Genomic DNA, 26,973 nt, shown 5'->3' with positions numbered 1-26,973 from the left:
ATCCAGCCTCATCCAAATAGTATTGTACCAATTTGTGTTCCTGTGCATAGCAAGCATTTCCTTTATCATACAGCAGGGAGTCAGGAGTTTGGGAGAATATTCTTCATGAGTCGTGTTTGCTTGAGTGATTCTGGCATTTAGGACTGCACGTGTGCTAGTTAGGATGGGAAGAATATTGCTAGAATAGAGATTCAGGCTTTACTTCCCTCTCTACCCAGCAATAGTCAGCTGATACTTATTGAATCAAAAGATCATAAGTGCTAAAGGTTACCCCCCCATCTTTTCCAGCTACACTGTGAGTTCTGAATAGTTGTGTCCACCAGAAACCTCACTTGTGTACAGCTTACTTTTAGAAATGTTTTCATACAGTTCAAAAGAGTGATGCACTGAACAAATCAATTCATGCTGACTTCAGCCAAGAAACCAAACCATATCATATCATATTGTATTGTATCATATCATTTATATATTGGTGTGAATTGGCAATAGCCTCTTGACAGCAGTGAAGAAACTAAGAGAAAGAGGATAATGGACTGTTTTTACCTCAAAACAGTCTAACTATATGCCACAAAAAGTGTTATATCTGCTTCTATTTACCTATTTGTCCATCTTGACTTACTTCCCTGGTACTTTACAGAGTATGACACAAAGTATCCTTCCCAGTCGTGTTTACAATAGGAAATATGACATAAGGGAGATAACAAAAGGAAGGGAGGGAAGCGGAACTAAACAGGTAAAGATATGCATTTGCTCCAATCATCTAGGATGTGTGCTTTTTTGCCTCCCCTCAACTTGATCCTTTCCTGATCCTACAACTCCTTGACTTTCTACCTGCCCCCCTCCCCCAGTCTTCCAGGCAATCCGTGACTGAGAGGCTGGGGTGTCAGTGTATGTGAGGTGACTTGCACCCCTGATGGGGAACCCTAGTACTCCTCTTTTCTATCTTTTCCATAGACTGCCATCAGTCAGACATTTGTGTATCACCCCAAACTCCTTCAGTTGACTAATTCACCAAAATTAGGGTTTCTGTGCATGCATGCATGTGGGATAGTTAATCTCTCTCCTCCCAGCCCCAGAAATTCCCTCTAACCTGGCTAAGTGTTTGTTATCTCTGCCTGAATGAGCAGCTATGCTCTTGGGTTTAAAAGCAGTTTGAGATCTTTACAGGAGAAAAGATTTTTATTACTAAGAAACACGCTCTTTACAGATTAATAGCACAGAGGTTGGAAATCTGTACAGGTATAGCAAGATTTGAGTCCAGTAGCATTTTAAAGACCAACAAGATTTCCAGGGTATAAGCTTTCAAAAGTCAAGGCTCCCTTTGTCATATACCCTTTGTAGTAATAATGATGATGATGATGATGATGATGATGATGATGATGATGATGATAACAACTGTGCTTATATACTGCTCTTCTAGACAGATTAGTGCCTCACCCAGAGCGGTGAACAAGTTAGTGTTATTTAGAGATGGGCATGAAATGAATTATGAACCAAAATTCGTGACGAACCAGGCCAATTCGTGGTTCATGAACTTGCGGTTTGTCAGAGCCCATTTCTGATGAACTGCCATTAACTTTAAGCTGGTTTGTTTGGTTCATTTTTTGGTTCGTCACTGCAGACAGCCTGGCACAAATCAATCAGTTTCCTAGGCAACAGGAGATGGACTTCCTGCAGAACTGCTGACCTGGAAGTGGCCTTCTGCTGGCCCAGAAGTGACCTTCTGCTGACCTGGAAGTGATGATTTGCTGACCTGGATGTGCCGTTTTCACAAACTAAATGAACCAGTTCATGAACTGGGGCAGATTCATGAAAGTTCATGGTTCATGGTTTGTGAAATGCAATGAACCACGAACCGCACAGTTCATTTTTTTCCAGTTCGTGCCCATCTCTAGTGTTATTATTATCCCCACAATACAACTGGGGAGCTGGGGCTGAGAGGAGTGGCTTACCCAAGGCCACCTACTGAGCTTATGGCAGTAGTGGGATTCGAACCAGTAGAGTGCTGATTCGCAGCTGAACCACTTAACCACTGTGCTATAGTAGTCAGGGACCGTGACTCTCCAAAGCTTATACCCTGGAAATCTTGTTGGTCTTTAAGGTGTTACTGGACTCAAATCTTGCTCTCCTGCAGACCAACATGAATACCCATCTGAAACTGTATGTACCTATCATAACAGAGTATTGGTACTACAGACAACTATAAAAATAAAAGGTTAGAACAGCATCCTAAGTTTCATTGATTCGTGAGTTATTTTGGCATTCCCCTAGGGGAAATGAATGCAAACCATACAATAAAGAAAAGAATAATCTTGGCAGTTGTCCACATATATTTTCCATTCACTTCTGAAAGGGTCTGGCCTAGAGATGTGCATAACAGAAAAATTAGCAGAAATTACGCAGAAGTCATTGGTTTGGCTTATTAAAGCAGCTTCCAGAACGTTGAACCAAAAATGGGGAACTAAATTGAAACGAATCCCTCCCAATAAAAAAGAAGAGTTGGTTTTATACCCCACCCATCACTACCCAAAAGAGTCTCAGAGGGGCTTACAATCACTTTCCCTTCCTCTCCCCACAACAGACACACTGTGAGGAAGGCAGGGCTGAGAGCTCTGAGAAAGCTGTGACTTTCTCAGAGCTCTCAGCTGGCTTCATGTGGAAGAATGAGGAATGAAACCCAGTTCTCCAAATTAGAGTCCTGCAGCTCTTAACCACTGTACCAAACTGACTCTTCTGTGTTCCATTTCATTTCATACCTCTGGCACTGGGCAGACTTGCATTGCAGGGCAGCACAGCAGCTAGTTTTCCTGAACAGCAACAATCAGATCCCAAGGGGAGAAAGACTTTACATTATTCATTAACTCTGTTGGCAGGAAGAGGGAATGAGACCAATGTGTTTGAGTGCATGTCCCCCTGCCAATCAGATCCTCACAAGAGGAGACCCTTCCCTTCCCTGCCTATCACTTTTGAAAACATTTGGAAGTGAGACTTCAGTCAGAGGCTGCAATTAAAAAGATAATTCCCTTGGAGTAAGCACTATTGAATAACATGGGACTTACATCTGAGTATACCTCTTTGGGATTGCACCCCCTCATCCTGTGAGCCATTTGACTGCTCTGCCCTTTCAAAAACAATCCCACCTGCCCCCACAGCAAAAGAAAAACTTATGGGGAAAACGTGTGTCTGGGGGATGGATTCAGCCAATCATTCTTTCTGCCTGCCTGCCTGCCTGCCCTTGGGTGATGGAGAAGATTGGTAGCGAGAATGCCCTGTTTTGCACAGCATCAAAAGGAAGGATTTGGATTCACTCCTCGTGAGAACAAAGAACAAGGAAACATGAAACCAACAGGCACAGCAGGATACAAAGGTAATAAGTAATTTGGGACTATAGAATAAGAAAAAAATGAACACGAAGCAGACTAGTTTTTTGCACTTGTCGCAGCACTCTCCTACTTGGGAATGCCCTGCTGCCGCTGCTCCAACCACTGACACTCGCTTTCTATGGGTCTGTTGTTGTATTGCGTTGTGTATGTGTTATTGTGCTTGAGGAAAAACTCAGTGGATCAATCATTAGACTAGCAGGGGGACTAACGGTTGATGCTTTTTTTTGTTAAGCATGAAAACAGCTGCCCCAGAGCCTCATTTCCTCAGCCCCACTGAAAAGAACAGCATGCGTTTCCGTAGGTGCAACCAAAGTGCACAAAATAGACAGAAATGAAAAAATCCAAAAGGATCAGTTCCAAGCCAGGACTGGTCCAGCTGGAACAAACTAGTAATGAAACAGGATTTTCCTGGAAACCCTGGAACCAAAACTGAAACTTTCTAGATGCACATCCCCAGTCTTCCCCAAGTAGATGCAAAAGGCACCCTCCCCCCTCCCCACACATCTATCTCAGCATTTGTGCCAACTTTCCTCTGTCCCTCTTCATTCCCCTGGACTTGGCCACACTGAGTGAGCTGAATATTTAACTCTTTGTTCCCGCCAAAGAAGGATTTTGGTGTGCCCAGTCCAGTACTGGCCCTTCCCATCACAGTAGCCTTTGACCAATCATGCCATGCACTACTGCCCCCCCTCCATCACCATAAATAGAAGTGATTTCTCTCCAGAGGATTTTATTGCTTGGATTCCATATGAAGGTGTGATTCCTCTGAGGCCAACAGTTTCTCTGTAGGCAGGCTTGTGTGTTATTCCTACCCCACATATAACCCTGGCACAACAGATCTCTTCTCAGACCCTTTATGGACTCAGGGGTGGTCTTAGCCAATGGACAACACGGGCAGCTGCTCTAGGCCTCATTTTGTGGCACAGACTGTATATGGCCCCACCACCCAAAGGAGAAGGAGAGCAGGCTTCTGCCACTGCTTGCACCTGCCCCCACCTCAGAATGGGTAGCTGACTTCTAGGGGTAGGCAAGACCCCAGGCTTGGGTTCGGTGTGAAGGGGGTGGCAAGCAGTAGCTGTGATTCTGTGGCCTTGTCCTAGATTTTTGTCCATGCATGGACTTGATTCCACTTACAGCACAATCCTAAATAGAGTTATGCCACTGATGTCAATGGAATTAGATGGGTGTAAATCTGTTTAGGATGGCACTGTTAGTCTTTTGGAGAAAAAATGCCATCCATTCATTGTCTTTTTCAGTCTACCCTCTTTCTAGAGCACAACATTTGATATGAATTATCAGATGAGTTCCTCAGTTGCCTTTGGTGATATGGCCTCAGATCCTTTTAAATATTATTGGGACCTTTCTGCAATAAAAGAGCCCCGTGGTGCAGAGTGGTAAACTACAGTACTACAGCCCAAGCTCTGCTCATGACCTGAGTTCAATCTTAGTGGAAGCTGGGTTCAGGTAGCCAAGGTTGACTTAGCCTTCCATCCTTCTGAGGTCTATAAAATGGGTACAAAGTTTCCTGGGGGTAAAGTGTACATGACTGGGGAAGGCAATGGCAAACCACCCAGTAACAAAAAGTCTGCCAAGAAAACATCGTGATGCAATGTCCCCCCATGGGTCAGTAATGACTTGGTGCTTGCACAGGGGATTACCTTTACCTTTTTTCTGCAATAAACTATAAGATTTGTTGTATTGTCGAAGGCTTTCACTGCCGGAGAACGATGGTTGTTGTGGGTTTTCCGGGCTGTATTGTCGTGGTCTTGGCATTGTAGTTCCTGACACACTGTGACACTGAGAGATCTCTGTCTGTTGGTGCTACACCTCTGAAGATGCCAGCCACAGCTGCTGGCAAAACGTCAGGAACTACAATGCCAAGACCATGGCAATACAGCCCGGAAAACCCACAACAACCATTATAAGATTTGTTCTTATAAATAATCTTACCCAGCACAAAGTGGATTCTAAAATAAGTTCTAAGAAAGTGCAAACAGGAATAAAGGAGCATCTGAAACGTAACACAGGAAATGAGCCACTGCAAACTGCATCTCATTATCTTTAGTGTAATTTTTTTACAAAGACAACAGGAGAAAAAACTACACATGGGAGACTTTTTTCTTGTATTTCCACTATGCCCCCTAATGGATGAAAGGTAGAAAGGCTGAAAAACGTAAACAAGCATATCTATCCCGCTACTTAAATGGAGTCTTGTGGCTCATTAAAGACTGGCGAGATTGTATTCCAACATAAATGTTCATGGACTGCAACATACAAAAGCTAATGCTAGAATAAAATGTTGTTAGTCTGTCTTTATGATTGGACAAGATCCCTGTTTTGCTGCAACAGACTATCCTTATTGAAATATTGTCTCTGCTTAAGAATGTGAGACTTTTGTGAGGCAAAAATAGAGTTTCTCTGCGATATTCTCTGTTATTTCATTCACTATTATTAAGAGACTTTTTTGCTAAATAATGATGTTTGATTACACAAATAATCAAATGGACTCCTATTTCTTTTCCAGAAGAGCCATGCTTACACCACTTTTTTTTTAATTAGGAGATTAATACATTAACTGCACAAACTCATTTCATTCTTGCTTCCTCTAACAATGAAGATAAATAGCAACCTTTGAGGTGAATTTTCAGTTTGTGATCTGCATATTCAGATAAGCTTCTCAATTGCCTTTGGTGACATGGCCTTGGACTCTTTGAAATATTACTGGGAACTTTCTGCAACTGATAGTGCAGTCCTAAATATAATTACATCATTCTAAGTCCACTGAAGCAAGAGGGACTTCAATGGTGTAACTCTGTTCAGGATCACACTACAACTCATAGAACCTGTTCAGAGTACTTTAGGGACATACAAAAAGATGGTTACATCTGTTCATGTGCAGAGTATATTTTTTCTTAATACTTGAGTAACCATGAAATCCTAAGCAGTTACTCCAGTCTAAGCCCATTGATTTCAACTCTGCTTAGGAGTAACTCTGCTTAGGATTTCACTGTAAAACAACTAATCCATTAGTACCTAGGCTTAGGGGAAATAGCTCTGAGGCATGCTTTTCTTTCTTTGAAATTCTAGCTTGCCTAAAGGCTCAGAAACACCTTTCATATACAGACTTTTATAAATTCATTCTTTTTAAAGTTCAGAATACTTATAATGAATGCCCATTAGAATTTAACTCTGGAATATAAGTATCTCTGAGAATGTCTGCAATGCATGTCCTGAGTGATGGGATGTCTGGAGATGGAGGAAGCTTCTAGGTCCAACAGTATTTGTTCTCTAGGCAAGGCAGATGCCCAACAGTTATCTTTTCAGAAACTAAATGTTTTCTTTTTAAGTGTATATTTTCTTTGCTGTTTTCTTCATATCCCTCTTTTAGTCATCCAGTTTACAGATACAGAAATATATCATATGTATTATATGGGAGCATGTGGACGTGTATACACACATAAGGAGGCACAACAATAATCTAACTCTGTAAGAAGAATACATAACCTGCAGTTTATAAAACCAATAGGATGTAATAGTTAGATTAGGACCCCAAAGTCTCAGATTCGAAGAATACCACCGTCTATCAACCTAACCTACTTCGCAGGGATGTTATAAGAATACAATAAGAAAGAGATTTAGGCTTCAATCCTAAGGACACTTTCCTGAGAGTAAACCTCATTGCATAACACAGAACTTACTTCTGAGTAGGATTACACCCATTGTCACAAACTCTTTGGAGGAAGCAGCCAAAAATGTAGTACGATTTCCCCCAACAGTGCCATTCTAAACAGAGTTACCTCTTGTAAACCCATTGAAGTCAATGAGCTTAGAATAGCAGGATTTTGCTTAGGACTGCACTGTAAATCTGCAATCCCAGACTAATAAACACAATCCTCCTCAATTTAACTTGGGAAGAAATCCCTCTGAATGGATTTGGGGTAGGATGCTAAGTGCTGTTGGAAAAGTCTCATCTGGCTCTGTTTCTCTCAGTCAGCGGAAACACTTACGCCTCCCCCAGCCAGCCCGGTTCGGGGTCTGCGTCAAGAAGAGCGAAGCAGCGCAGCGCAATTAGTGAATCGCGTCAGTTTCACTCCGAGAAGGGGGAAGGCGAAGGGGAGGAGGGGCAGGCGGTGGGTGTGGGTGGGTGTCTCATTAGAAGGAAGCGGCTGATGTGCGCTTGTGACATCAGCCCCCTCGCTTATATACTTCGGGAATGGGCCAGTGCTTCCTTTATGGTCCAGATCTTCCTAAATCAGCTCCTGGCTATTGAGAGCGGGAAGCAGCAGCAGTAGTCCTCTGCTCTCTCTTTCGCCTCTGATCGTCTCTCTCTCTCTCTCTCTCTCTCTCTCTCTCTCTCTCTCACACACACACACACACACACGCACACACACACACACACACCTCTTCTCCTTTCTTTGTATGGACTTTACTTTCTAGAGGGGAGAGGATGACAAAGATGAGGATGCAGCTGGTGTGCGCGATGCTGCTGGCGTTCGCCTCTTGGAGCTTGTGCTCAGGTAAGCTTCCTTTTGCAGCTTCCCCGCTGATTAGGAAGGTCTTGCTAAGGAGGACGCTGAGCAATTTGGCTAAGCTGGACGCGCTGGAAGAATGGGAGGAGTTTGTACGGTCAGGAACAAGAGATGTGGCTGTCAATTTCAAAGGTTAGGAACTCCAATCTGCAGTTCCTTTCCCGAGTCCTCTGGAAGGAGCAATTTACCTCGTGCATTTTTAAAAAACTGCAGTTTTTAGGAACTGGGTTCTCTTTCCTAGTTTCCCAAGAAATTTTTCCTTGCTGTGTTTCTGCATTTTCTTTACCAAGTCTTTAAATGAGTTATCTGCAACTCTTTAAAACTGATTGACTGCGCTAAAACCTTCTACTACACTACAGTCCTATTATTTTAATTCTGCCAAGGAAGATCATTACAGGACTAGGAAAATGAATCACATCTACATCTACAAACCCAAAAAAGAGTTCTGTGGATGAAATAAACCATATCAACCAAACCCACGCAGGCATGCACAGGGAATGCTCGTTCTCTATATATGTATATGTATATGTATATGTATATGTATATGTATATGTATATGTATATGTATATGTATATGTATATGTATATGTATATGTATATGTATATACACTTTCACTCTCTCTGGATTGCTGTCTACGTCTCTCTTTTTTGTACTTGCCTGGAGAAAGATACTTTTTCCAGAACAGCAATCCTAAACAGGGCTACTCAGGTCAGGTATATTATAGGGCTTACTTCCAGGAAAGTAGGGATTTAGTCCCTTCTTCAGAGCTCTGACTCTCAAAAGCTTACACTCTGAAAATCTTGTTGTTCTCTAAGGTGCCACTGAACTAAATCCTGCTGTTCTACTGCAGACCTGCACAACTACCCACCTAAACTATCCCAGGAAAGTGTTTTTTGGATTGTACAGTCACTTGCCTCACTGTAAAATAGTAATACTCTGCTTCAAAAATGATTGTGGGAATGGATAATATGGAATGTGCTATTACCTATTTATGCTTAGGAGTAAGGAATATTGCCATGCTAAACAAAAGTGAGTATCCTTTCTAAAACTGTGGGCAAGTAAGATTAATTGCAACATTGAGCTGTTTATTCCACATGCTTCAGTTTTGAAAACCTATCAATGACCTTTATTTCATGGGAAGTTAAAGGACCAGAGACAAATATTCTAAAAGGGAATGAAAAGCTGTTGGTTGGAATAAAGGTGGGTGAAGATTACGTAAGAGAAAGAGCAATTTAAGTGATATTTATAATTTGATAATTCTTAAAATCAATCTCCTGCAGGTAACGTTCAAATAATTGTTTTTAAATTCCCTTAGGACATAATTTCTCTTGAGACACATACTGAATATAGTAAAATAGTGTACATAGGTCCTATTGTACACATTATACATGTGGCTACATGTGTGGAATGGATTTAGTTCCAATCAGGCTTCCATGTGTTTCAAAATACATTATTGCTATTCATAAAACATTTAATGGAGCAAAGCTACAACTTTTTCAGATGCAACAATACCATCTCTAATTCAAAAACTCGTAGTACATTTTCAGGAGCAAAATTATGTATCATCACAAATTCAAACGTTTATGCTGTGAAGTATAATCTTCACCATAACATATGCAGTGTATCACTGAAGAAAAAACGTACAATTTGGTATACAATTATAACTACTAACACTTTGATTGAAACAGGATACATCAGACTCTGTACTGAACTTTGGCTCAGGACAGGAGACATCAAAAATAAATGTGTATTTTAGGATTGTATTGCTAACTCAAAATTATATGAAATTATCTTAATCAAACATCATTAATGTGTCATGTACTCTTATCTGAAGACTGATGCCAAGCAAGTATTTATATAAAACTTTTTTTCATTCTGCATATGTTAATAAAACAATCTCAGCTTTAAAAATAGCTGTGATGTAGATTGCATTGTTAAAGCAAGTTACATAAGAAAAAAGGACTGGATCCAATAAAAATGACAGGGATTGGAGCAAACAGGAGAAATTGTCCATGTTCTAAGGGCACGTCAATATTTGAATGCTGAGAATCTAGTAGTTCTTCCTTCCTGATCACACATTGAGCATTCTTCAGCTATTGATTCCAATGGCAAGATTCAGCACATGGATAAATCTTTCTTTGGAATTACCGGGATGATAAGAAGTTATCTTGGACCAACTGCCATTGACCTCACTGGGGTCTGGATCAGAATCAGGGGGAAAAGTAAACTGGACTTCTGTATGTGTTATGTACCATCAAGTTGCTTGCGAATTATGGGGATCCTATCATTAACAGCCTTACTCAGGTCTTGAAAATGTAAGGCCATTGCTTTTTTATTGAATAAATCCATCTCATGTTCTTCTTTTCCTACTGCCTTCTACCTTTCCCAGAATCATTGTCTTTTCCAGTGAGTCTTGTCTTCTCATGATGCCATTAAAATACAATAGCCTCAGTTTAGTCATTTTAGCTTCTAGGGAGAATTCAGGCTTGATTTGATCTAGAACACGTTTATTTGTCTTTCTTCATGGTTTGTGGTATCATAATGGAGAGTACCATAGTATAAATTATCTTGATCTTGGTATCCAGCAACACTTCCTTACACTTAAGGATATTTTCTGGTTCATTTATGACTGCCCTTCTAAGTTTCCATCTTTTTCTAATTTCTTGGTGGCAGTATTACTTTTGATTAAATAGATGAGAACCAGGTTCCAGTATGACTGAAAGTATCATTTCTCTCAATAAATCCTACAAGTGATCCAAAAAAATAACATGACAATGAAGACTGAAAGAACTATTCTGCTTTTCTTTTAATGAGCATTGCAAATATAAGTGTCCTTCTTAGATATCATTGGCAAATTTGTCAATTTTTTTGCTGTATACCTATTTACTTATCATGAATTTCATATTTTGAGCCTTTTTGAGCTGCATTCCCTTAGCATCTCCTCACTTTTCCTACACTTATATTTTTGTTTCCCTTAGTCTGATTGGTCTGATCAAAATGATTGTCTCAAAGACATTATTCTTTAATTGTTTACTATGTCCTACCAGCAACCTCAAACAATTCCCATTATTCTATGCCATGTTTTCTGACTCCTGACACTAAGATTATCTATCTACTATGGGCAATAAAGACCATTTCTCATACTTTGAGGGTTCTTTCTGAATTTGTTCCTTAAGCAATGTATCACCATTATATTCAATAAAAGTGTTTGTGTTGAGTTCAAGGACATGGAAATTGCATCAAAAAGGTTGATATCTGTATGTTACACATTATTGACATTAAAGTCCAACATATAACAATTTTGCGAGATACCATGCATAGTAATTGTGTGAACTTAACAACTAGGCAAATATAACCAAGATATAGTCAGATATGTCTTGGTTACTGCAAACAATGACTGTTCTTTGCAATGATTGATAATCTTGAAAAGCTGTATCAACAAATAATGCATTAAGCAGTTTAATTTTATTTACACATTTTGGCCTCAATCTAGCTAAAGTCAGTCATCACTTACCACATTGAAATTAATGGAATGAACTAGTTGTTAACATGACATGAAATCTGATCCTTATATATTTATAATGTCCCAAAGATTTAAATTTAACTTACTGCCAATACATGTTTATGCTATTGCAATCTTAATCACAATTGTTCTTGGTTTAATTGGGCCAGTAAAGTTAGATTTTTGGTCTTGAAATATAATAAAACTTGCTTCTACAATTCAGCTCTTCCTTTTCAGGCTGATCCTCCCTTGGGAAGTACAATTCAAGATTTGCTAACATGCTGACTATCAAGGGTCACACATTCTAATAAAAAAACATAAGTCCCATAGCAATCGTAAATCTCTTTCCATCTTGTTCATATGCATTGATAAAAAAAATGATTTTGGATCTCCTTAAGTAGATTAAGCATCTGCACATTAAAAAAAAAAATCCAAATTTTCTCTGAGAAGAAATGCCCACTGGTATCCATTGAAATGCTTTCAAAATAAATCAAACTACTGAAATTAAACAAACAAAAAACCCCAGAAGTTGCCTTTAACACTTTATACACTGGTTAAACTCAGTAGGAACTTGAAATAATTAACGCTAAACCTAATCCTACCCAACAAAACCAGTAGGTTCCTTTGGGTCTCTGTTGCTGATGTTCAAGCCCTAGAATAGTGAAGTTGATCAATAATAAGCTACTTTCATTGCTAAACTGCATTTTCCCCAAGAGAGTATATAAATCAGAGAACATATATTAAAGAACAAAACACTTGCCAAGCATTTATTGTTGCCAGTGCTTAACCCTGAAAGCTCTCTAAAAGATATCTTTAAATCCTATGTGTTGAAATCCAAATGTTGGTGATTTATAATGAAATAGTAAACATGTGCTTCTGATTAACTTGCAGATTCAGAAGAGGAAATGAAAGCCTTAGAAGCAGATTTATTGACCAATATGTATACATCAAAGGTAATGCTCAAATCCCTCTTTAGCCACAGAATGCTTGAATTCTTACTGCATATATGACTGCTTTGACACACCGTTGTAAGACGCAACAAAAACTTAAACATTATTGCAAGATATTCCTAATTTTACAAAATTGTACCCCAGTTCGGAGACAATACAAATCTAGGGGAAGAGATTATTTAAATAACTTTTCTATGCCCATCTGTGCTGGAAGTATTAAGTTATGTAAATCTGTTAAAGGAAAAAATATTTCAAGCTTGAATAGTCTGATGAATGTTAAACTAATGCCAAATCACATAATATCCTTTTTCCAGATGTAAAGTGTACATACTTAGCTAATAAAGTGTGCACAAAATCAGTTGACTTTACTTGTATAACAACATACGTGTAATAATCATCAGAAAGAATAGTTCCAAAGGCACCAGATCAGTAAAGTATGGTTCCTTCATTCTGGGAATGAGGCATCCTTTTGTATTTTATTTCTGATACACAATCTCAGTATGCAACAGGAAACATGTCACAATGTAGAACACATGCTATGACAGGCTTGTAGCCAAAATGCATACCTAAATATCTCCTATATATGTGGAAATGAAAGCACAAACCTAATACTGTGCTGTCAAAGGATTTATTTCACAGACTAAATATGGTATACTTAATATTCAGCAGATACATTTAGAAACAAGGAAAAGATAAATTTAAGTTTTGGAGACCAATATTCAATATTATCATTTTTCAAGACATCATCTGATATATGACCAGTCCATAGAACTTTGAAATCAAACCAAAGGTCTCTGGAGTAAAGATGGGCACGAACAGAAAAAAAACCCGAACGTGATGTTCGTTGTTCATTGCCATCCATGAACAGGGACTCATGAACAACCACAAACATAGCCCTGTTCATGAACATGTTCGTGGTTGGCTGTTCGTGGGGGCCAGCAGGCTCTCCTCCAGCCATCATCCAAGTCAAGATCCCTACTGCACCATTCCTAGAAACTTTACCTGAGCAGGCAGCAGGAAAGATACCAATAATAAATAATAGCTTGGCCACAGAGCCTGGCAGCAGCCATGGAACTTGAAGGAGTAGATCCCTACCCCACCACACACAAAGAAAATTCAAGCTCCAAGGTACTCTCTCTATCAAAATGCCAACATCAACTGTCTTTCCACTGTCTGCAAAGTCAGAGCTGGGAGCCCCCTCACCCCTGCTCTTTGCTCCCTTGTTGTAACAAATTTGGAGCTCCACACTTGAAAGGAAGACCTGCCTGTCAAGCTAAATTGGACTTAGATTGGGGTTTCCAGGGCAACAGCAGGAGTTCAGACAGAGTTCAGACAATCCCTGCCTAAGTTGCCAAGGGAATTGATTGCAGGTGCCAGACTGTCTGGCTTGACAAACAGCAATGAACAGCAACAAACAAGGATTGCAACGACCACCTGTTCATTTAGAATAGGGCCTCACAAACAGCTTGTTCGTCAACAGCAGATTGGGCTGTTCGTGGCTTTTTGTGTGTGTTCATATTGCTGTTCATGCCCATCTCTACTCTGGAGTCCACCAGCCAAAGGCAAGAGGATCCTGGCTTGATCAAGACATGGTATAAATAGTAATCCCTTGTTGTCATTTTATTTACTCTAAAACAGCCAGATTATGTAAATTAGTTTATGAAACAGTAAAAATAGCTTGCAAAGTATTTTTAGACTAATTAGAAAGATTTTTTGTATATCTAGAGTATAATATTTGAATGTAACAGCTTGGCAGCACAATCCATACATGAAATGTCAAGACCTGAATTTCATCTAAATTGATGTAAGACTTTTCTGGCTTTGTACTTTACTGGAGACCCAAGCAAAATTATACCAGAGGAATGGTTCACAGAAAATTAAACCCTATTTGTTTCATCTCACATTTTGAGAAAAAAACTCTAACCCTTTGTAATGTGAAATCTTTTCTTCATATTTTGCCATTTCTCTTGGTATCTCTTGATGGTGAACTTCTTCAAAATGCTTTGTAGTAAAGTAATACTAGTTGGTTCCATGTAGGGATTGTTCCCACACGGAAAGCAGAAAGCTTGCATGACAATGCACATTCAAGGTTCTGTTTGGGACATTCTATTTGGGCTTTCTCTTTTAAACTGTAGACAAATTTCCCTTTTAATTTTAATAGGGAACCTTCAGATAAGCTGTGGGCATGTCTGACTCCTCTACAGGGAGGGGCCAGAGCTAATCTCTGCTTTCAAAATAATAACATAATAATATTTGATTTATATACCGCCCTTCAGGACAATTTAATGCCCACTCAGAGCAGTTTACAAATATGTCATTATTATCCCCACAACAAAACACCCTGTAAGGTGGGTGGGGCTGAGAGAGCTCCAGAGAGCCGTGACTAGCCCAAGGTCACCCAGCTGGCTTCAAGTGGAGGAGTGGGGAATCAAACCCTGCTCTCCAGATTAGAGTCCTGTGCTCTTAACCACTACACCAAACTGGATCTCTACTGTGAGACAGCTCTCTACCGTGTACTCCCCTATCCCTTTAAAGGGCCCAACTACTACAGCATGGCTTGATATGAAAAAGAAAAGTGAGAGAAAGAGGGATTCAGGGGGAATGGCCCATATAATGGTCACATCTGTGTGAATGCCATTTCCACCCTCTTCTACACTGCTTTTGCCTGCTGCCATTGCAGAGGTATATTTTTGCAGCCCTGTATAAATATAGCAGGGTAGAGCCCTAACCCTGTCCTAATAAGCAAAGGATGAGGCCTTCCTCCAGCATAAGGAGCCTTCCTCCAACTTAAGTGACTCGAGGGCCTTTTCCGCACAGGCTTGCTTGCTTGCTTGCTTGCTTGCTCGCTCGCTCGCTCGCTCGCTCTCTCGCTCGCTCTCTCTCTCTCTTTCTTTCTTTCTTTCTTTCTTTCTTTCTTTCTTTCTTTCTTTCTTTCTTTCTTTCTTTCTTTCTTTCTTTCTTTCTTTCTTTGAGTGTTCATGGCTCAAGGATCAGTTTGGTTTGGGGCACCTGAATTTCTGCATGCCCTTTTTTAAGGATGGAGGAAGGCTGTTCTTGATGGATGGTTGGATCTTCCCCAGCCACTAATGAAGCAATGGAATTTTTAGTGGGAGTTGTGTACTTTTTGTGTACTTTAGTGGGAGTTGTGTACCATTTTATTGTGTACTTTATTATTTTGGAGAATTCATCATGGTAAAACCCTAATACAGCTTTGGAACTTATGCTAGATAAAAGCTGCTGTAGCATAGTGGTTAAGAGGCTGGAATGTGAATCAGCACTCTGCTAGTTTGACTCCCACTACTGCCATAAAGTGTACAGGTAGCCGTGAGTAAGCCACTCCTTCAGCCCCAGTTTCCCAGACAGGGATAATGACACTGACTTTGTTCACCACTCTGAAAGTGACACTAATCTGTCCAGAAGGGTGATATATGAACATGATGATGATGTTGATCATCATCGTCTTCCTGTGGTGTTGCTTATTACTATATAAAAAAGGTAAATGTAGTCCCCCGTGCAAGCACTGAGTCATTACTGACCCATGGGGGGACATCACATCACAACATTTTCTTGGCAGACTTTTTGTTATGGGGTGGTTTGCCATTGCCTTCCCCAGTCATCGACACTTATTAGTGTATACACTTGATGATTTTAGCCGGTGTACCTAGTTCATATAATTGCACAGCTGCACCATTATGCTTGGAGGTTTTTGGTTCATTTTCATATGTTTTAGACAGTTTTGAATGAGAGGGCTTGGTTGGTAAGAATTTATAGGAACATAGAGGACTGAAAGAAAAAGAGTTAGTATGGGCACAAATGGAGGTGTTGACTATTGTGGTAAGCAAAGAACTACCATGGAGGGACCACTTCCACCCCTGTGAAGATAAACAGAGGTTTTCTTTATTTCCAAGATTTTTAGCAGAATCCCTCAACACGTTTCCATGATTTGATTTGCAGCTATGAGGATTAGGATTGGAACATGCTTAAATGAAAAGCATAGATTCTCATCATTTTGCACATCCTTTTGTATTTTGTGCTGTTCAACATGATCACTGACATACAAATTGTCAGGACATTTGGATTTTATAACCTGCACTTTCACAGCAAGAAAGACTTCTTTCCCTGTGAGAAATGGATGTCATAGAGCCTAATCAGTGTAACACTACCATTTTCATATGTTATGTTCAAGTTCAGTCTTAATTTTATAAGCATTTAAAAAGTCTTAATGTTTTGGCTGTATCTTGATTCATTTGTCTAATCAACACATCACTATCTGTTGAGAACCGAAAGGTTTCAGCCACTCAATGATTCTACATGTATAGGAAACCATCGGCTGAGCAATCTCTTCAAATATCTGAAGAGGCAGAAGTGTTGGCGAAAGATTTAATTTATTTAATATAATATCTGTCCTTTGAGTTAAAAAAGGGCATTCCTCACTTTCTTGGCATTAACCTAGCCCACAGGGGAAGTGACCTTGTTCGAACAGATTATTTCAAAGAGGATGTCATCACTGTAATTTTAGACAGATAAGACAGACGAGACCTACATTTGGGCAATTAAACAGGGCTGAATTTCCCATATTTGTTTGAGACTCATCCTTGTTAGAGGAGATGAACAAATATCAGCTGAAAGGGAATTCATGCTTTTCTCTTGGGCCAGATCTTACAAGCTCAAGCCTTTATAGCTTGATACTTACAGCCAATGTATATAAAATGCCAAGAAAATTATGAAATTTACAGAAAACCAGAAAAAATATATTGATGCCCAGGAAATTTCACTAGACAAGGGAGGGAGAGGCAGACTCAGAAGAATATGCAAACAGTAGCAACACCAACCCCTGGATCGAAATGTATTATGCCAATATATCTATACAAAAATACATCAAACTACTGTTATGCCAAAATATTCATTCAAATTGTATAAATATTCCTTCAGATTTTGTAAAGTGCCATTCATAGCATACATGTAAATCCTCAATTATTGTATACAACTATACCACCATCTTATACAAATATTAGACCGTGTTGCCTCTTAGTCCATATATAGTCTCACAGTACATCTGAATGAAGTTGTTCAAACTTGAGTGTGTAGCTCGTCTTTCTTCCAAGTTGTTTCCTCAATGCACTGCAATCCATGATCCTCCCAATGCAACTAAAGGAGTCATGTGGAAAGTTGTCTTTCCAAAGCAAATTCAACTGCCTATGGGTAACCACCTTGCACACTCCTTCATGGTTTATTTGTAAATATCTCTCATAATTGAGAAGAACACATCGGAGTGAGAGCCACACGGGTCTCCCTCTCCTCTGCATAACAGAGGCATAACAGTAGTTTGATGTATTTTTGTATAGGTATATTGGAGTAATACAATATTTCGATTACGATAATACATTTCGATCCAGGGGTTGGTGTTGCTACAGGAAATTTCACTGGCACAAGGCAATGTAGTGGATTCATAATAAAGAAGGAATTGGGAAGAAGGGAACTATATGTTTTTAGAGATTGGAAGTAGGATCAAAGAGGCCTTATTACCTACTGTGTAGGTGTTCACTTTTCTCCACTGTCACCTCTAATCAGATTTTTGAAGGACAAGTACAAAATTCAGTAAAAATGGCACTGGGAACAGCATGTGTGTTATGACCAAATGATACCTCTTCCATACTCTCCCTTTAGCTCTTTGATTAAACTGGGAATAGCTCAGGAATAAAATATACTTGAGGATGGCATTAAGGAGGCAAATCACTCCTATTTATATGTATGCTCTTTGGATGAAATCTCTTGCTTCTATTCACAAACCTTTGTGAGCTTATGAATTCAACAGCAGAAAGGGCCTAACTCTGTTATGGAGATGCTGCTGGAAAATGAACTAAGAAAAGATGATTCAAACTTCAGACCAGAACAACGATGGCCTCTAATTATTCAGGTTAGAACAGCTTTGCAGACATCCAGAAGAGTCACATCAATCCTATCAAAGTGGTTCAATCTGGAATACTTTCTTATTGTTTGATGATGAAAAAGAAATGTTCTGCTATTACTGAAGAAGAGTTTGAAATTCACAAAGCAGAACTGGGTGTAAGCAACTGGGCCAAGCTACATTTCATTCTGTTTTGTTTTTCAGCATGCAACCTAAATATAAAATGCTAGTTATTGTTACAGCCACACTATTTCTAAAATGTTTCTTTTTAACTGACATTAATCAATTGTAAGTGACACAGGAAACCTTGATAATAGCTTGGATGGTATTAGGAAAGCTTCATGCCTTGTAAATAAGAGGAGAACCTGCTAGGAACTTGAGTTAAAATAGTTTGATTATTTAAAGCGAAAGTAACTTATCCAAAAAACTTCTGTGATGAGAAGGCATTCTCAGTTAAGTAAATCAATTCAGTATCTCAACTGTCAAAATGCAGAATCTCACTTTCCATGGGAGACTCTCCCTTTGAGCTAATCTTCATCTTTTGTGTTCAGGTCAGCACCACCCCCATAGAAGTGTTCTAACCAAGGTCATGGGCATTTCATGGAGACCAAGTTGTTGGCATCAAAGAGACACCTTACTGACTATACACTGCAAGCTTTTGAAAACCAATTAACAATTTGCAAAGCATTTAGGAGTAATGATATTTTGCAATGAACTTCAGTTTTTATCTAACCCTTGGGTTTTTATCTAGCACATTTTGGTCATTTTGGTCTTGGCCTTCAAGAATGTTTGCAGACCACTATCTTCTAAATACAGACAAACTCTTTACTAGCTGTCAACATCTTTGACAATATACATGCTACTACCACTCTGCTATTAAATAACAGACTTTGCAAGAGAAAGCTAGCTTACATTTTCAAACAAATAAAGTTTTAAACAATTGCTCAGGCTTAAATCAGGGCAATATAATGCATACAGAACAATATTAAGAGTGTAATTTTTTATGATTCTGCTGTGAATACATATCTTAATCAACAAAATCAACAGAAATAGTTGCCTTATCATCCCCCAAGGGTAATGCTGTTTTCCGGGATTAAGTAACTACCTTGAATCCAACCCAGGTTGTATGAAAATCCCATAGTGGATACGAGCAATGCACATTTTTTTTAAAAAATCAGTCTACAGCTTCCATTGTTTCACAGTTTTGTTTTTACCATAGGCATAGTGAGTGGGAAGGGCATAGAAGCTCCATTGAAAGATACAAAAATATAGAATACACCAAATGCAACATCATATGGGTGAGTTTTTTGTAGAAAATGCACAACACTCATCCAGCTCCTGCAATTCTTGTGACACCGATGGTGCTCTCAAGAGAGCAAGTCCTTTTTGTGTTGCTCCCCTGAATGCAACATGATCTCTCTGGATTTTGCAAGCTTTGGCAGTTGTGCAGTAATTATTATGATTTTTCATAGGACTAATCCAGTTTGCTTTCAGCAATAAAAGCAGAGAGCAGATAGGTTCTCACATGAATCTGTGAGGAAGCTGAAAAAGATCTGGATCTAATCATGGTACTTTCAGCATCTCATCTGATCTGACCCTTAGTCAAAATGTGCTTTTAATACATTTATAGCTCAGTTATGATGGTAAGTCACCGCACTTTCTAGTTACTTCATGCAGTGCTAAAGTATAGTACAAGAGCTCTTTGCTGGTGGTTTCTCCAATCCCCTTTACTCATTTCACACAAATGAATATATGATTTGAGAAATTTCAAACTTTTAACACATGGGACCTAAGGGTATTGTGTGATTCTTGTATGTCATTGTAATAGATTGCAACATGCTTATTCCAACCAAGGCCCTTTGTTCTGGATTTTAGTGCTACTGTATTAGATAATCAGCACTTGTTTAATTGATGTAATTTCATTTAAAAAACATGATTTCCATTCCTGATTTAAACCGAGAGTGTTTATTCATTAAAGGGTGAAAACTGCCACAGTACATTTTGAAAGCTGCTGTAGCATAGTAGTTAAGTGGTTAAGGATGACAAATCAGCACTCTGCTAGTTCGATTCCTACTAGTGTCATGAAATCTGCAGGTGGCCTTGGGCAAGCCACTCTTCTCAGCCCAGTTCCCCAGCTGTATTGTGGGGATAATAACAACACTGACTTGGTTTTCCACTCTGAATGTGGCACTAATCCATCCAGAAGGGTGGTATATAAGCACACTGTTATTAAAAGGAAAATTAAGCAATGATTTGGGTTTCTTGTACTTTGTTTTACCTTCCCAAAACCCTTTGCAGTGAACTGTTGATTTCATTCTTTATCAGATTATTTATTTATTTATAATCCACCTTTCTCACTGAGATCCAAGGTGGATTACACACTGCAAGTGAAATTAGACACTGAGAATGTAGGGGATTCATGATAGGGTCCCACAGGTATTTTAGTCACAAAAAATGGGACTGCTGTAATAGGGACTGGGGCTACAGTATCAGGAGAGAAAAGCTCAACCCTGTCCTGTGCTCATTTTTGATTTGGCATGGAGGGGGGAATCTGGGGGCAGCATTTTCTATCATGGAAATTGTACAATAGAAAGAACTGAACTGTTGTTCCTTGTGCCACACACTCTGTTCATATTGCATTCCTGATTTTTGTTTTTAAATTGGGAGCTCCAACTTCATGTGTGGTTGGTCCTCAGAAAATGACCAAAAGGAAGGAGTTATTGAAATGGTGTGCTGTTGTGTAGAGTGAGGTAATGTCCTGGAAAAGCAGGATAGTTTGAGGATTCACATTTGCTTCTAGATCCCAGAAGGATTACATGACACATGAGCTTGGGCTGAACAAGGGCACAACTTTAAAAGAACTGCAATGTAGTTGAATCATACTCCATGCACACAACAGAATTATGGAGCTCCAATTCTCTTAGGTGTCTCTTCTGTACTGTGTGGGCCTTATTGCAAAGGGACACTTCACTTTAAATGCTCCATAGGTCATTGGATGTGACCACATGCATTTCCTAGAGGTCCAAGCAAACTCCTTCTTCATCTGGGAGGTGGAGAGCGGAATACTTTACCGACATAATTTAATATTTGATATTTCAAGACCTTCCTAACAAAGAGTTTTAACAAAGAAGATATGGGCAAAGATAAAGTATCTCCAAATCTTTGAATATAAATCTTTCCCTCTCCAAGAACTTTCAACAATTTCTTGACACCCCTTCTTTGGGTTCTCTTGTACACTCATATACAGTCAGTCTGAATCTCGGGAAAGAAAAAAAAGTTAAATAACAAAAACATATTTCTTCAAAGAAAGGTAACATTGCTTATTGTTTGATGAAAAATATCTTTTATATCATACATTCCCCTGGGTGTCAAACTAGACAGAAGAAGTTCTGTGAAGGCAGCACTTGTGTTAGTTTGCTTTTTCTTTAAGTAGAGGGTATGTGCATGCTTAGTTCAAATCAGGGCCATAAAACGAGGGAAGGAGGATTAAGCCATTCCCTGACTTGAATTGGCTCTATGAAGCTGCTATTTGCCTTGGGGGCAAACATAAAAGTAAAGGTAAAGAAAGCCAAAACAATATTAGGGAAGTATTCTAGAATTTTTGTGTGAACTCAGCATGTGGAACAACACTGGAAAATTTTAAGGGAATATTTTGATTTTTATACAGATTAAAACAAAGCCTGCTTTTAATATGCGTATGGTGATAGAGGAGGGATGGAAAGGTGACTACAATAGTTGGTTCTGTTGCTTGTTTTGATAAACATTTTATGGGAGGGGAATGAATTAATTATATATTGCCTGTACTTTAGGACAGATAAAAGGAAATATTTCTCCATTCAAAAAGTAATTAACTTTTGAAATTCACTGCTTCAGGATGTAGAGGTGGCCACTAGTTCATTTGGCTTTAAAAGGTTATTGCAGTGCTATCCTAAGAATTACACTATTCTGTTGAAATCAATTGGTTTAGAAGGGCATTATCAGACATGTTCATGTAGGAAAGACCCATCAATGGCTATGAGCTATGTTAACTAAACAGAACCTCTGGCATGTATCCTGCTAGTCAACTAAGCAAAGCCTAAGGAGCCTTCCTCCAATGTAAATGTCTCTTAATCCAATGGAAGAACAATTTAGGCTGGAGGAAATTCCTAAGGTAAGGTACATGCCTCCAGAAGCAGAAATTTTTTGGATTCCAGTGCTGGTAGAAAACAACATGTGAAAGCTTTGGGCTCTCTGCCCTGCTTGTGGACCCCCTCCCACCCGAGGCATCTGATTGACCCACTGTGTAAAATAGGATTCTTGATTAGATGGGATGTTATTGTGATCCAACATGCCTGCTCTTATGTTCTTCTTACTTGTTTTTGTACACGTAATCCACGATTACACTGGAAGCAGACAGATTTGGGAAAAGGTGCACTGCATCCAAGGCCTCTCCCCAGTGAATCACCAGCATAGCTTCCCACAGACAACATTTCTTGCCTGTTTACTTGTCCTTGATTGGGCAAAGGCTTGGAATGTACTGTTACCCATTCTGCAGACATGAATGCACCTGCTGAATAATTTCCCCACTGCGTTTAATCACAATGTATGAATTTTCCCCCCTGAATGTATCATGAATCGATACGGCTCATTTGCCCTCACCTTTTCATTTGACTAATGTTCAGAAACGAAGTTGAGGCTTGAAATTACAGTAGACATCTTATTCAGATTCTCTGCCCATGTTGTGGCAATTTTCAATAATTAAGAAAGACATTTCAAACAAAGGTTAATTTGGTATTAAACTTGTTGTAGCCTTGCAAGATAATTTGACAGTTTAATTATATCACTGAATACAGTAACAGATGTGTCTTAATGCAAAAAAAAGGGCAACAAAGACAGAATGCACTGGGAAAAATAGAGTTTCACCTTCATAGCAACTATGTTCAAAAATATGATTCAAAAATTAATATTCTTCCTGGCTTTGTTTTGTGCAGGTTTCTCAAATGTCCATCACCAGGCTTGCCTGTAAGCTCAAAAGGATTGAAATATAAAGAAATGGAATCTACATAATGGCACATGGAATCACTAGATTTTGATTGACAACTCATTGTTGGGTTGGGTATACCTGTGGACTTCCTATCTATAGATAAATAATAATGGAAGGGCTCAAAGTGCTTGCGCTCCTTTCAGTTGCATTTATGGAAGGAAAAACTGGTTGACTTCTTGCTTCGCTCGCTCCCTCTTTGTCTCTGTTATGGAAGGAACACAGAAAATTAACCACTAGCCACTGTTTCAATCTGTTCATAGTTTTTTGATTGTAGAGAGAAAGCCTTCAGACTTCTGTACAGTAAGAGCTGGGCCACTTAGTATGCATTGCCTGGCTTTTATTCTTTTTTAGAGGACTTAGAGGAATTACTTAGCAAATTAACTGTTATCAGCCCCTCCCCTACGATTGTTATTTGCAGGGTTAATATTTTTGGCAACATTAATGAAGCATCGCAGTATCCATAGGTGATCTCCATTTAGCACATCCTGTGCTACAAGAATCCATGTGACCTCTTCTCCTGTGCAGGACTGCCATTCCACCCCTTGTTTGCTAGCAGCTGTAGCCTCTATCTTGACAATATGACTGCCATTTAATTGGTAATAAACAATGATGGTCCTTTTATATACTGTGCATTTTGAATCTTTCAGATAAACAAGGCAAAGCTTCCTCAGTGGAAAATGACCCTTCTAAATATTTGTGACCTTATAAGCAACATAAACAACCAAGACGAGGAAGCAGGTGAGGCCACAGAAGAGGACCTCCTTTCCAGAAGGCAGTTCCCTGCTACTCTTGATGGCTTCAGTATGGAAGCAATGTTGACACTATATCAGCTTCAAAAAGTTTGCCAGAGCAGAAACTTTCAGCACTGGGAGGTAAAATCTAGCTAGGATACTTATCACACAAGTTTTGTCTTATATTACTGTGTTCCTATATTACTATAGAAGAACATTTTGAGCTATTTGGAAAGAATATATTAGAAAAATATTTTCTATTTCATTTAGATTATACATAGGAATGTATTGCAAAATATATTCCGTAGTTTTACCAGAACTAAATTTTTAATGACCACGGCAATACAGCCCAGAAAACCCACAACAACCATCGTTCTCTGGCCGTGAAAGCCTTCGACAATACATTTTTAATGCTCACAGGAATTTTGTAGTTTTAAATCTAAAGTATTAGAGATACTTCATGGGACTTAAAAGGAACCTAAATCTTATGAAATTGTTTGTGTATTGCTGGCCATCTGTCCAACAGGAAATACTGCTGTACAAGGCATTAAATAAATATGACATGCTTTCTTCTGAGTAACCAAAGATAATCCCTAAATATATAGAACAGGTACAAAAATGTCTGAGGAAAAGGGTGTGACATCTGGACAAAATTCTTTTAGATATTGAACAAATGGGTCAAACAACACATTAAGTAGGATATCCCAAAGTATTTTTTGGGGGGGGGGGTAAAAATAGTAGCCATGGGAGAAGGCCTGGTTTGGATAGGGCTGTAAAATTGGACGATGGAGGAAGAGAACACTTTCCCAACCAAGTTCAGTGGTAGGAGATTGTAATTAGCAAACAAAAGCAAACAAAATATGCCATGCCTCCCCTCCTCCCCCCCCCCAATTTACTGCACTTAGTAGCAATTTCAGGGGAAAAGATATTTCACCTTTTGTTTGCTAGACACTCCTCCATCTTGTCCATCTCCAACAGACAAACATTAACTCTGCAGGCAAGAGTGCCATTTCCTCAGACAGAGCCACAAAAGGGGGTATCACTGAGAATGGGAGGGAAAGATTGACAACTTGACCCAGTGTTCAGTTTGTTAATGTTCTTGTTGGTCAGTACAACTGGGAAAGCAGGCAATGAAATCTGCTTGTTTGAAGAATACACTGCAGTTCCTTTTGTACATTTGCATTCTTCTCTACTTTTCATGATAGCTACTAAACCAGTGTATGTAAAATATCAGCGCACTATATAAATGCTAAATATTATTATCATTATATTGCTAGCTTTCATGTTTAGATCATCTGTTTTAAAGAATATTTTTATATTCTACTCACATTGCTATGGACTTTATAACTACTGTTTGGAGCAAACAGAATGGACTCATGGTCCTTCTGAACAAGCTGGACACCTGAGAATCAAGTATTTGGAAGGGGGTGGTTAAGAGGTAATAATTTGTTCATTATAGAAGAGAGAGTGTCAAAACTTTAAAAGGTTTGAAAGGGTTAGGATGTGCTGCTCCCTACATAGCACCATTTCACTGGAAAACAAAACTTCCATATTCTCTTCTTACTACCAACAGTTACTTCAGCAAGATATTTATGATCCAGAGAATTCAAGTCAAGATAAAGACCTGATGAAGAGAAAAACTCCTTACATTCTGAAACGGCAGTTACATGTGAACAAAGCCAGACGACCATACATACTGAAGAGAAATTCATATTACTGACTCAGCAGCTAAAGTAGTGTTTATTTAGTTTAAAAGTAACTGTGCTTTATGGTTACCTTAGTTCAACCTTAAATCTTTTTTTGTGGGAAATATATTATGGAAAGTGATCAAGATGGTAGCATAATTTTGTCTTTTTTGCCACTGTTGTTTCTTGATTGTGATTTTTCCTACTTAAAATTAATTGGACTAATATATTTACAAATAAATCTAGTTTCTAAGCATGATGTATTGTACACCACTGGGAATTTTAAACTATTGGCAGATTGTAGTATAGTGTTAACACTGCACCACATGTTTCAGCAAGTCAAACAAGTGTGTGTGAAGCCACCACATGGGTGATAGCATCCAATCATAATAAGCAACTAAATGACAATTTGAAACCTTTTTTACATTCACTATTTCCATCAATTAGTATAGAACTCTTATTAATAAACTCATATTACAAAATGTAGTCATCTGTACGTTCTAGATTAAATTTACTCTTATTATTATTATTAACAATAAATTATGCTCCCCTCAAAATGTTCAAAGTGGCAAACAATACAATGACAATGATATCTATAGAATACAATACAATAAATCTCTTCATAAACATTACAAGACCATGAAAGGAATAATAGAAGACTCTCCAGTGAGAGCAGAAATAAGAATTAACCAAAGACACTAGAAAATAAACAGGTCATTTTCATGTTGTTTGAATGAATGCAACAAATGTACTTGGCAGACTTCTTTGGGGGAGTATTGTAAAGATTCAGCACCGTGAGAGAAAATGCCTTCTTTCTCATCACTTACCTGCCTCATCTCCAAGGATAATGGGATCCAGAGACAGGCTGTCTGTGAAGATTTGAGTAGACAGGCAGACTCACATGGCAGTCTTCCCTCCTGGTCCAAGGTACCTTGTATTTATTTATTAATTAAAATACTTATACCTTTTTTTGCCCATGGCTCAAAATGGATTATGAATTTAAATGTAAAACACACAGGCTACAATAAAACCTGAAATAACTCCCCCTTAAAATGCTTGCAGCTTACACTGGTAGCCAATGTAGCTGATTTAAGAGGGGCAAGAGATGTTCCAGTCAGACAATTTAAACCAACAGCAGTTAGGCCTACAGAGGATAAAACCCAGGGCTTCAAATGGTATTTAAAACCAAAGTCAAAATGAGCATTGTATTAGGGCTCGGAGATCTCCAGGAATTACAACTCATTTCTAGACTACAGAGATC

General features: G+C 38.9%; 1 protein-coding gene across 1 annotated transcript; it reads left to right on the top strand.

The window, feature by feature from the left end:
- Window positions 1-7,625: 7,625 nt before the first annotated feature.
- On the top strand, window positions 7,626-26,131 carry NTS (neurotensin). The gene is made up of 4 exons (XM_054988997.1): window positions 7,626-7,900; window positions 12,307-12,368; window positions 23,944-24,168; window positions 25,601-26,131. Exons 1-4 carry the CDS (start codon window positions 7,831-7,833, stop codon window positions 25,745-25,747), a joined length of 504 nt encoding a protein of 167 aa, XP_054844972.1. The 5' UTR covers window positions 7,626-7,830; the 3' UTR covers window positions 25,748-26,131.
- Window positions 26,132-26,973: the final 842 nt, after the last annotated feature.

This window comes from Eublepharis macularius, chromosome 9 (assembly GCF_028583425.1).
Source record: "Eublepharis macularius isolate TG4126 chromosome 9, MPM_Emac_v1.0, whole genome shotgun sequence".
In the NCBI taxonomy this organism is placed as follows: Eukaryota; Metazoa; Chordata; class Lepidosauria; order Squamata; family Eublepharidae; genus Eublepharis; species Eublepharis macularius.
Note: the sequence above shows the minus strand (reverse complement) of the source record. Positions and strands in the feature narration are given on the sequence as shown.

What these genes read in the sequence shown, in the direction of transcription:
- NTS (XM_054988997.1), top strand. Translation starts at nt 7,831, where the DNA reads ATGACAAAGATGAGGATGCAGCTGGTGTGCGCGATGCTGCTGGCGTTC. An exon ending in CTCTTGGAGCTTGTGCTCAG is followed by an intron (nt 7,901 to 12,306) that starts GTAAGCTTCCTT and finishes ATTAACTTGCAG; the next exon opens with ATTCAGAAGAGGAAATGAAA. An exon ending in CCAATATGTATACATCAAAG is followed by an intron (nt 12,369 to 23,943) that starts GTAATGCTCAAA and finishes TGAATCTTTCAG; the next exon opens with ATAAACAAGGCAAAGCTTCC.